Source organism: Pongo abelii, chromosome 2 (genome assembly GCF_028885655.2).
Source record: "Pongo abelii isolate AG06213 chromosome 2, NHGRI_mPonAbe1-v2.0_pri, whole genome shotgun sequence".
Lineage (NCBI taxonomy): Eukaryota > Metazoa > Chordata > Mammalia > Primates > Hominidae > Pongo > Pongo abelii.
In genome coordinates this window covers 190982796-190994837 of record NC_085928.1, presented here as the reverse complement: position 1 = coordinate 190994837, position 12042 = coordinate 190982796, and the positions used below count along the sequence as shown (strand labels likewise).

At 34.5% G+C, this 12042-nt stretch overlaps 1 protein-coding gene across 6 annotated transcripts in view; it reads right to left on the bottom strand.

Moving 5' to 3' along the window:
- The window catches only part of FXR1 (FMR1 autosomal homolog 1), a 64769-nt gene that overhangs the window by 1926 nt on the left and 50801 nt on the right, over positions 1 to 12042 (bottom strand). For 4 of the 6 annotated variants that reach the window (XM_009239571.4, XM_009239569.4, XM_009239573.4 and 1 more), the window contains 2 exon segments: positions 6948 to 7151; positions 4857 to 5057 (listed from right to left, as the gene is read on the bottom strand). In XM_009239571.4, the coding sequence (XP_009237846.2) occupies positions 4857 to 5057; positions 6948 to 7151 (405 nt within the window). 6 annotated transcript variants of the gene reach the window in all.

Here is a 12042-nt window from a genome sequence, read left to right as displayed (position 1 = left end):
TATTAAACTAGTGGTGGGTCACCCAGTGTCAAAATTTTCTTAAGCTGGGTATCACCTCCAACCAAAAACAAAGCTTTAAAAATCTGCCTGGGCTTTTGGTACTGAAGAAAATTTCAAGCTTGAGATTGAGGAAATCTAGATTAAATTCCTCTTTCCCAAGAATCCAGCTGTTTGCTTCTGGTTGACCCTAATGTTGTGGAACAAAGTTGTTAGAGAAACCCACAACCAGTAAAAGGAAATACAAACGCAGTTTTCTAAGCCCAGTGTTTGCAATTATCGGGGGCGGGGGGGGTGGGGGGAAATGGGGCAACTTTGGTCCAAATCATAGTATGATATACTTAAATTTGAAAATTTCAGATACAAAAATATTTACTCAAATGTGTGTTTTGTTTGTTTTTTTTTAAAGCACAATTAAGATATCCAAGTGTGGTTTATTCTATGGTTTTGTTTTAACGTTTCACACTAGAAACGATTGAGTGATTAAGAAACTACACGCAAACTAAAGATGACAGACCACCACCCTAAAAATGTGGACATTGATCAGAGTGGGAAAAGGTCCAGAGTGTATTCAGTGACACCCCTCCCACACCCCCTTTGCCAGTCTTGGTAGGGACGATCTGAAATGTGTATTTGCAAAGAAGTGGCAGTAGTGGATTAGGAAAAAGACTAAACCCAACACAACACCCTACTGTCACGTCAACCCAACTTCAACAAATGACCTATGTTCTACAGTATGTGGACTGACTCACTTTATACATCAACACTCTCTCTTCAAGAACTGAAACTTAGGGCCAGGCATGGTGGCTCACACCTGTAAACCCAGCACTTTGGGAGGCCAAGGTAGGCAGATCACCTGAGGTCAGGAGTTTGAGACCGGCCTGACCAACATGGTGAAACCCTGTCAAAATTAGCCAGGCGTGGTGACACAGCCTGTAATTCCAGCCATCTGGGAGGCTGAGGCAAGAGCATTGCTTGAACCTGGGAGGTGGAGGGTGCAATGAGCCAAGATTGTGCCACTGCACTCCAGCCTGTGCAACAACAGTGAAACTCTGTTTCAAAAAAAAAAAAAAAAGAACTGAAACAGAATTCACTGATTTTAAGAAATACCAAAAGAACCACACCCTTTTTTCTTTCAAGTATTTTCCATACAAACTGTTTTAGAAAATCCCTGATATGTAAAAGTACAATATATATTTTAAATTATGGGAGCAAGTTAATTATGTAAAGAATGAAATCTCCAGTAAATTTTAAATTATTTATTTAAAGTCACTAGGTATGGGGAGAATCGGTCCATAAAGTTTAAATTCTATGAAAACAACTAAATCATTCTGGTATAATAAAAAGCTGGATGGTATTTACAATTCATGTTTCTTAATTATGAATTAACATGCTAACACTTAAGATCCAAGAACTTTCTAGAACTATTATGTAAATCTTTTAAAACCACAAAGGAACAACCTATTTCAGAACTTACATACATCATTTACTAGAAAACCACTAAAGATACTTCAAATCTGAAACTGCCTCCTTCCTTCCAAACTGTAAGAAACTCAGTACGCTCATCTTGAAGCTTTTCAAATTATTTAAATTCATTGCTAATATACCTACATTAAAAAGAGTTTATAATATTGGAAAAAGGGCTATTGTCATAATCCACTTTATGATGTCTACATACATGGTAGCAAACCTATTACAGGAACAATTCTAGCCAGTGTGGGGAACAGCATAGTGAATGCACTGTTTCCAAGTTCGGCCCTCAGTGACACCTAGGAAAACATCTAATTGGAAACCCTGCTGCTAAATTAAGTTGGTGCAAAAGTAATTGTGGTTTTTGCCATTTTGAGGTGTGTGCAAAAACTGCACCAACCTAACACATTGTTGAAACAATTCCTAGAACCTTTCATCCACTGTGTACAGAGATAGAATAATATATTTTGATATAGTTATCAACTAAATTAACAAGCACTTAGCTGGGGTATCCCCTACCTAAATAAAAGGAAGCCAAAAGAAACCTCTGTTAATTCAAATAAAAACCTGTTTATAGCCAGTCCTTATAATACAAGCCCCTTAAAAGTCCAATACAGATTAATAATTAACAATATCTAGAAAAAAATACAGGCAATTTGTGTAATGACATGGACTCTAGAATTTCCTCGAATGGATCCAAGTTAATCAACTGGACACCAGTGTGTATTGTGTCACATTCTAAGTGTGGTAAAGAATATTCACTGCTTAATTTACACTAAGAGCAACAAGAAATTTTGAGCAGATGAGATCAAATTAAATGAGTGTTTTAAAGAGACTACTGATACTAACTTTAGAGGGAGGCTGCCTCCTAGAACTGCTACTAGGATCAAGGGTAACAATTTTGTGCTTGTTTCAACCACCCTATCTTTTGGCAGAAGGGGCAAGCTAGGGAATGCAAGGAGTTTTAAAAGAGGGAAGTAGTAATCCCAAAGAAGTAGCACAGAAATAGATGCAGTATGGAACAGAAATCATTGTCAAACTGTTGAAGCCTCCAAACTACTCAAGTTGCAATTAATACCATACAGAAATTTTTGCCTCTTCTCCAACAAACCCCACTGTTACTCCTTTTATACCTGTTGACTTGGTAATAAACCACCATACATCTAGTTAATAAATGTTGTAATATATTAAGTTCATACTGATAGCCTGAATTTTCTTGTTTACAGTAGGGCCAGAAAATGTATTCACTGCTGTACCACCTTCAAAAAATGAAATAACCTCTTCATCTAAAACTTTTTTTTTTGAGACAGGGTCTCACTCTGTCACCCAGGCTAGAGTGCAGTGGCACGATCACCCTTCACTGCGGCCTCGACCTCCCAGGCTAAAGTGATTCTCCTGCCTCAGTCTCAAGAGTAGCTGGGACTACAGGTGCGCACTACCACACCCAGCTAATTTTTGTATTTTCTCTAGACAGGATCCCACTGCCCAAGCTGGTCTCAAACTCCTGGGCTCAAGCAATCCTGCTACCTGGCCTCCCAAAGTGCTGGGATTACAGGTATGAGCCACTGCGCCCAGCCCTAAAATATATTTCCAACATTAAAGGAGGGGAGGAAAGAAGGGAAAGGAAAACAAATATTTTCTGGACACTTTCTATTTTTTGACAATATCTAATTGCTCTAAAAATTTCCAACTATCTTTAAAACATGAACTTTTAGGGATGGGAACTAATTCTCTTAACCAGTTTTCCCAAATGTCTCTACAACCACTAAATTTAAAATAGTAAAGATGCCAGAATTTACATTCTTTATTTGGGGAAAACACATGAAAGAACTGGTTTTGGAAAGAATGCAAAAATTGATTAGTTTGAAAGGGGTTTATTTCTGGTGCACACAGTTGCTTCATTGTGAATATACATGTGATTCTCTGTACACAGGAAATGGAATTATGTTCAAAATAATAGACACAGCAAACAAGTTTCTTTGAAGTTACTAAAAATTAATGACTACATAAAATAAACATTCTAAAACTAAGTAAGTACTATTAATTTGAATAGTTAGTAGGTGTAAGGGAAAAGGCATCACACTACAATCACTACAATAAACAAACAAAAACATAACATGCATTCCTCACATTAGGTTAAAGACACCTTCAAATATTTTTCTTTTATACTTTTTTTTTAATTGTGGGTATTACAACTCCCACAAAAATGAGGTGCTGAATTCAGATATAGTAAGCAGGCACCATGCAAAAGCTGCCCAGTTTTGCCAATCAACCTTGATCACAATCTACAACACAGTCCCTGGGATGGCAAGCCCCATCTCAAGTGTGAAGAAACTGCCAAGTGAACAAAATGGTCTTCTCAACAGTATTTCCATGTAAACAATTAGGACACAACATTAGTTCAATTAGACAAGTTACTAACACACTGTGAAGGAAGAATGCATTTTCTTAATAGTAGTAGTCTTATTAGTTGAACAAACAATTTATGCAATGCAAATTTTGAATGTATATGCACACATGTGTACATGTAAGTATAATATATTTAGAAAGCAGACATATGACATTTTTTTCATGCTTGTGACCTGATGTCGTCCACAGGTCCACTCAAGTTACCTGGCTGTCTATCTTCTGCCTGACCCCTGAAGCGACGCCTGCGGCTACGATTGCGTCGCTGGGGTTTTTTTTCACTATCATCTGTAATTGCAAAGTTTACCATGAACTATTCTGACAAAAACAAACAAAAAAACAAAAAAACCTTCTTTCCTTCAAAGATTTAAAGGGGAAAAATAAACTTTTAATTAAACACAAAAATAAAACAACAAATGTTTACTGACAGGAAATACATTTTTGTAGCTTTCAGCATTCCAAATGGATTAAAAATGGAATTATCATCTGGAAATTCAGAGGGTTTTTAACTCACAGTAAAACTCTCACTTAAACTGCCATCATTCAGGGACACAGTTTTCCTCTCTAGTACAGTTTGGTTTATACCGAAGTTAATGACATTTTAGCCCTTGAAAATTAATGCCTACTCTCGATATATGTACCTTTACCAGTGTCATTTATAATTATTTTAAAAGAGGCAAGATGAAAGCCTGATTTTAGCTTGGGGACAATAAAAGCACTAAGTACCTTGCCAGCTGAATTTTTGTACTGATTTAATGGCATCAAAGGGCACTTTAACCCTCCCAAGTTTCAAATAATTTGGCTATAACCAATCTGAGAACTAAACATTTCAGACAGACAGAAAGCTATCTACCTTGTTCAAAGTAAACACTAAGAAAAAGTCAATTTGTGAATTGCATACTTTCTTTGAAAAAAGCTTCATATACTAACAATAGTATACAATTATATATATATTTATTTATTTTCCCTAAGTGCTTACATACCTAGCCCATTTTCATTAACTGAAGCTGTATCAGATTCAGTCATTCCATCCATCAGAACAGCATCTTCATCAGTCCTTCGTCTACGAGACCGCCTACGACGGTTAGTACTGTGATGAGATTCGCTGGCATCAGTGTCTGCAGTCTGATCTGATTCTGTATTATCAAGTAAGCTGTATGGATTGCTGTCTGGATCTTTGAGCACTATATTCATGTCAGAGGCAAGAAATATTCGTTTAAGAGGACTGCAATTATGAATGTTTGATCTATATTGAACTATTATCAATGATAAATAAACTTCAATCTCCCCCAATAAAAATGCACTGTCTTCAAATAAAATGTTTTCAATATTATTTACCTGGAAAATAACAAAGATAATTAAATATGATAAAACTTTAAGTGGTGATGAAAAATTAAAGCAGAAAGTGAGCAGACATCTTGGCTTCCTAACATTTCCTGTGCCTTGTTTTTAAAATATACATTAGAAAATAGTGTATTAAATGCTAATTCTGGCATTCACATTTCAAGGTAATCTTGCCCAGAGGCTAGAAAAACAAAAATGAAAAGAAACAAATATTCAGCTGTTAAGAAATAATTATGAGAAAGAGCTTTCATCCCCTTAACTGAGCTCAAAATGACTGCAGCTTTGTTGTGTTGATGTTGATGGACTATTTCCCAAATAATATACTCAATACCTGCATTCCATGACATAACAGAAATCCGTAACTGAACTGAAGCAATCAAGACAAGTTGAAACAAAGCAGCCAATTAAATAAGGTTGAACTTCTAACTGGTTATGAAAGGAAAATGTTGAAACGAATGCTGACTAGTACTCCATCTTTAACAATATGAAAGGTGACGTGAAGGTGGAAAAGGAAAAAAAGGTGTAAGGTATAATTCATAAGAAAAATACCCATCTTACCTATGTGCATTTATTACCTCCAACAATCAAATTTATAGTAGAAATTCACCTAATTCCGATTTTTCCTAAGATTCCTTTGGTAACAGCTAGCAAGCTAAGCATCTTTGCAAAAGACACTAAGTGTATCCATTAATCATAAAACACTAGGTCAAGTACATTTATTTTGCAATTCAGTATACTGTAATTTTAAACACCTTGGTAACTGTACAAAGTGTACTAAAATATAAAAACTATTTCCCTGAAAGCCTGTAAACTAAAGGCTCAAAGAGTATTACTGTGGAAAGTGAGAAAATCTAAACAAAGAACAAGTTCCTAATTTTTGCCGATTTGTTCCAGTTTTTGTAATTTGTAAGCACAGTTGGCATCTATATTTAATGTATCTACACATACTTTCTATAATATTAAAATACTACATAAGTTTTCATGGTTATAACATTAAGGAAGGTGCAGGTTTCTTAAAGTGGTATACCATAATGATATGTTAAAGTTATATCTTTAATATAGTCTATGTATCCCTGGCAATTAACCCCCTAGCCCATTATGCTAACCAAGAATATTCTAGAAACTCCTACAACTTAATGTAAAGCATAAAAAAATTTTAGAAGACAGAAGTAATCAAGTAAAACGTTTCCTACACCCTCAAATCTTTAGTCATCCAAACACTCCTCTTTACAGCACAGTTCCTCAAACGATTAAAAAACTTAGTTAATTCCACAATTTTTCCCTGTTCCCAAAGTACTACATAGTGTAGCTAAGAATGCTCTTCACTTCGTTTTCAATATTAAGTATAGAAAAGTACTGACATCTCTCTGTGCATTAGAAATCTCTGGGTCTGTGTGGCAAACAAAAACACATAATCCCAAAATTCTAGGGAAAACAAAAAATTTCTAATTAAATAAGCCTCCAAAACCTGAAGAGAGAAACATCTGACCCTCATAATATAAAGAAAAGCTGCCAACTAAAGTTCTGACCAGTATATTCTAAGTAAACCTTCACTGAGAAACACTCTACAAGGGCTTTTCCTGATACTGCTATATGGTCCACCACTTTCTCTAAGATAATGAGTAGCAAGAGAAACTTCCAAAAATGGGTGGCCCTGGGAGATGAATTAACTTTTGTAAAACTATACTGTTCACAAAGAATGGATGCTGACAGAGTATAGAAAAGACTACCAGAACTGATGGAGGATTTGCCACCACGTGGTCCACCACGACCTCGACCCCCTGAAACACTTCTGCCTCTTCCTCCTGGGCGTCTCCTGCTGTCACGCTGATGTCGGCTGTCTCGATCATCTTCTCCTGCCAATGACCAATCACTCAGCTCGTCTTTACGCTCAGATTCCGTTTCAGAGGGGTTAGACAGCTCAGAATTTGTACCTTGGAAAAGAAAAGAACATAAACCACTTAGACTTCTATAAAAAGAGGCTTTTAAAATGTTCAAAATTATTTCCTACAAATTATTGTTTAAATAAGCAATACTGTTTGGCTGCTTCAAAGAAAGATCCATGAAAGTTAAAATCAATCTGAAACGTACTAAGGAATAATCAAATATTATTATACTATTAATATACTAGTATGGTATCGACTAGTTAATACAGATTAAAAAATAAACTGATGTGCAGAAGGCCGCTCACTTCTTCAAAACCAGCAGAAGAATCCCTCACTGCAGTCTGCTAAGATGTGCTACGTCATGTAATATAGTCAAAGGTGTGACCATCTCATCAGCAAAAGGGAATAATATCCAGAAAATACAAAGTCATGAAGTTAAAAAAAACTGATGTGCAGAAATGCAGTCAACAGAAAAATTACAGAAAATACACAGAACATTAATTCCTAGGTTTTGGCACCAAAAAAAAAAAAAAAAAATACAGATCATTTATCAATATTAAAATGTACTTAGTATGGATAGTCTAATGTTTCTGCTCATTTGGGTTTCAGTAACCTAAATTATTAGTACAATAAAAATAACTTCTATCCAATATTTGAGTAAATTAATCATATTTAGAAAATTGAATAGTTTAACTGTATATAGTGTATTTCACCATAATTTCATTGATTCTAGGGTATACTTTTCACATGTTAACATCTCTGAAATCAAGATATAACTGATGGCATCCTTATTATAAGCTAGAAGTAATTTTTCCAGTAGGTTGTATATAAAATGATAGCATGTTTTACTAGCATCTTAAATTGTGGTTTTTGCCATTAAAAGTAATTTTTACTTTTTGCTTTACTTTTAATGGCAAAAACTGCAATTACTTTTGCACCAACCTAATATTTGCAATTACTAAACAGAATTTAAGGTTTCTCTGAAACAGAAGGTCTCTCACCTGACAACAGAACTGAAGCCATGACCAGTGAGACAATATTCAGCATTGCCTTTAAAAGTTTACAGACCATTTCTAACACTGCAACTATTGTAATGGTGACCTTTCAAACATTTATTTAAACACTACAAAGATATAATCAGAAGCCTACATTATCATTATTTAGTAATTACTGTAACTAAAGTGTCAGATACATATGACTCAATCACTATCATATTCATTTCCACTTGTTAGTTCTGGGATTCCACTTCTTCTTTCCCTCTATATATGACCAAATATATCTCCTTCAGAGCCTAGTTCAAATTCTAATTTCAGACCACTGCAACTAAGACAGATCTCTCCCCATTTTTTGTTATCCTAAAATCGCCCCACATCTATCATAGACTATGCCGTGTTGTTATTTTTTCCCCCTTTGGAATTACTTCAAAATTGGTCTATGATAAAGGGTGGAACTCCATCTTATATGTCCTCAAATGCCTGGCAGAGTGTATAACAATTTTCTCAACCAAATAATTTGCTGCATTATTTTGAAGTTCATTTGCTAAACTCTCAGATAAGAGTGATTTCATGAAATACCTTGAAGTTCCCTATATTTAAACTCTGCAATCATTTGAGGAAAAATGCAAACAAGAGCTCTTCAGACATAAAAAGTTTTAAGTATTAAGGTGCAGGGAATAAAATGTAAAGTTTTATACATGAAGGTGCCTCACTTCCTTTCTCCTTTAAAGATAACTCTAGGATGCCTACCTTTTCTCCACATGCTGTTAATAGATGTAACTAGTCAATTATAAAAACAATTAGGTAATTAGTTGGATGTGTATTTTTCAAAGAATACATCAAATTTCTATTACTTTCAATTCTTTGTTGGGATTAGAATCTCAGGGAAGGGAATTAATTTCCCCTAACATGTATTTCACCAAATGACAAAAAGTACTTTATTAACAGGATGTCATAAAAGTTGTAATGAAGGCAATTTATCTTTCCTTGAATAGTGAAAAAAAAAAAAAAAAAAAAAAACCTTTCAGAATGTTTAAGAACTTCTGAATTTATTTACAAACCTATACCCTACCTGAAAGCATTACCAAAATTCAGGGCAAATAAAGAATACTTCATTTTTGAAGACTCTCTCAAAAGTTCCTATTGAAGTATCCTTAGAAATCCAGTGTAGTATTTATCTAACCCTGTGTCACATCAAGTAAAGTCTTCCTTAAATTTAACCTACATATAGTATTCAAGATACTTAGAGGGAATGTCTAAATCATAGATTTCAGGAGGTAAAACAGCTATTGAGGCCATACTCCCAAAATTTGAATGTATTGGCTAGTGCTCAACATTACTCATATTAAATAACTGTTAGTAACGCATATTAAATGTTTCTATGATAGCAAAAAGGACTCTGCAAATGTGACTAAGGTTAAGGACCTTGAGATAGAGAGATTATTTATCCTGGATTACCCAGGTGGGTCCAAACTAATCTCACTGGGTCTTTAAAAGTAAAGAAACTTTCTCAACTACTGAAAGGGGAATCCCCGCTAGACCTTCCAGAAAGAAACGTAGCCCAGCTGACAAGATTTTAGCCCAGTGAGACCCATGTCAGCCTTCTGACCAACAGAACTATAAGATAATAAATTTCTGTGGGTCAAGCCTCTAAGTTTGTGATAATTTATTACTGCAATAGAAAACAAATACTCTAATAAAATCAGGGAAACCATTTATTCCAACCCCTCAATTTTGTTAAATACAGGTTGGTGATTCAAAGTCTTTTTAAACAAGCTTTAAAAGTAATGACACTAGGCCAGGCTTAGTGGCTCACGCCTGTAATCCCAGCACTTTGGGAGGCAAGGTGGATGGATCACCTGAGGTCTGGAGTTTGAGACCAGCCTGACCAACATGGAGAAACCCTGTCTCTACTAAAAATACAAAATTAGCCGGGCATGTGATGCATGCCTGTAATCCCAGCTACTTAGGAGGCTGAGGCAGGAGAATCACTTGAACCCAGGAGGAAGAGGTTGCGGTGAGCGGAGATTGTGCCATTGCACTCCAGCCTGGGCAACAAGAGCAAAACTCTATCTCAAAAAAAAAAAAAGAGTAACAAAACATAATGACATCATGTTTTTAACCAATTTTAAAATCATATTTTCCCCTCAAACTTCTAAAATCACCTTATGAAGATGGTTTATATCATTTTCAATGGTTGGTTGTGCTAAGCTTAATAGCTAAAAATAATCACGTTTTATCGACTCCAAGAGGCCATCAATTTTAAGACATTATTTTATGTGCCATTAAAAAAGAAAATGCTGCTAAAGTTGTAAGATGTCCAATTTAACACACATACCAACTTCAGAGATGTTATACTGGGAAATATTTCTTTTAGTTCCTATTAAACTGATAAAACTATAGTACTCATATTATATATATATATATATAAAATCAACTACAAGTCCCTCTGGTATAAAGTATACATGAACATCTACAACCAAATTCAAATGGTTTTTCTTGCTTTTCCAAGCCCACTCAGGTTTGATAACTATTTCAAGAAATAAAATGTTATTAATTCCGCTAAGATGCAGATCTAAGAGTGCCATCTACTGAACAATTTGCACAGCTTTCTTGAATCCAGATGATGTTTCTCTACCTCTAACATAATTATCTACTCTCAACAAAAGCATTTTGCCAGAGTAAGCTCTCATCAATAAGCCGACTTCCCACAAAAGCTAATAAAATTATTCAATGAATTCATCATACTCATCATCCAATAAGCCAAGTCTGATTATCTATGCTAATAATGTATGGTTCAAAAATCAATGAGAATATATTCAATTTCTATGTGATTACTGGTTAACTGTCTTTTGCATTAAACATTTTCAGAAATATAATAATAGTTTGCAATTTTTCATCCCTTTATATGCTGAACACTTCTTTATTAGAATTTTGCTGTTTAGGTTTCAATACTGCATTAAATAAAAACACATATGTAAGAAAATGAGAACATAAAGATATGATATTAAAGGCCAGGGACACAAACTTACAACTCTACAACAAATTGAAGATAGTTAGATAGTTCAGGTTTAATATAACTTTGTCAGCATTAGATGATCCTTCAATTAAGCATGAAATTTGCATTTATTTCTATTTTCCTTAAATGCCTTACATTTTGGAAAAGGTTTTATATTTCCTCAAAAGGGAGTAAGTATAGGAGTGAAGAAAAGGAAAAGAGAAAAGAAAGAAAAGGGGCAAAGGAAAAAAACAAATCAGGTGACTGCTAAGATCCAAGTCCAAATGTAGAAAAATGGAACAACTCCAAAGCTGAAGAAGAATAAGGGAGAATTTAGGATTAGAGAATTGTTGACTATCACCACTCCACTGTCCCCTTCCTATCTGGGTTAGACCCAATCCTCACAGTGAAATACATTTTAGAAAATGTTCATTTATAAAGTGTTAAATTAGATTCTGGCTTTCAGAGCCTTCATTTTAGTGAAATGTTGTTAAACAAAATAATTCCAGATGTGAGATGTTAATATATTCAAATACGCCAAATGAGTAAACAAAATATTTTTTAAAAGCTAGTAAAAAGACTTGCTATATGCAATCTTGGCAGTGATTCGCATACTTTTCATTTTTTACTTAAAGAGGGTAGACAAAAGATGATTCCTAGAAGTATCACCACCACCATTACTAGGTATTTACTGGGAAATGCATAAAACTGTACTAGCAAAGTATTTGAAAAACAAGTTACATATGTATTCTTTGTAAATATAATAACATGACAATGAACTACCAACTTAAAAACATGCTTTGCTTCATTACATAACTGCTTGGAAATTTTATATATTTTACTGTCATTTTAATGTATACTATCACTACTATTAAGACATGTACTAAACCTTCAGAACTACCTTCTACCCTCAAAGCCAAGATAGAGTAATGAACTAATTATAAGA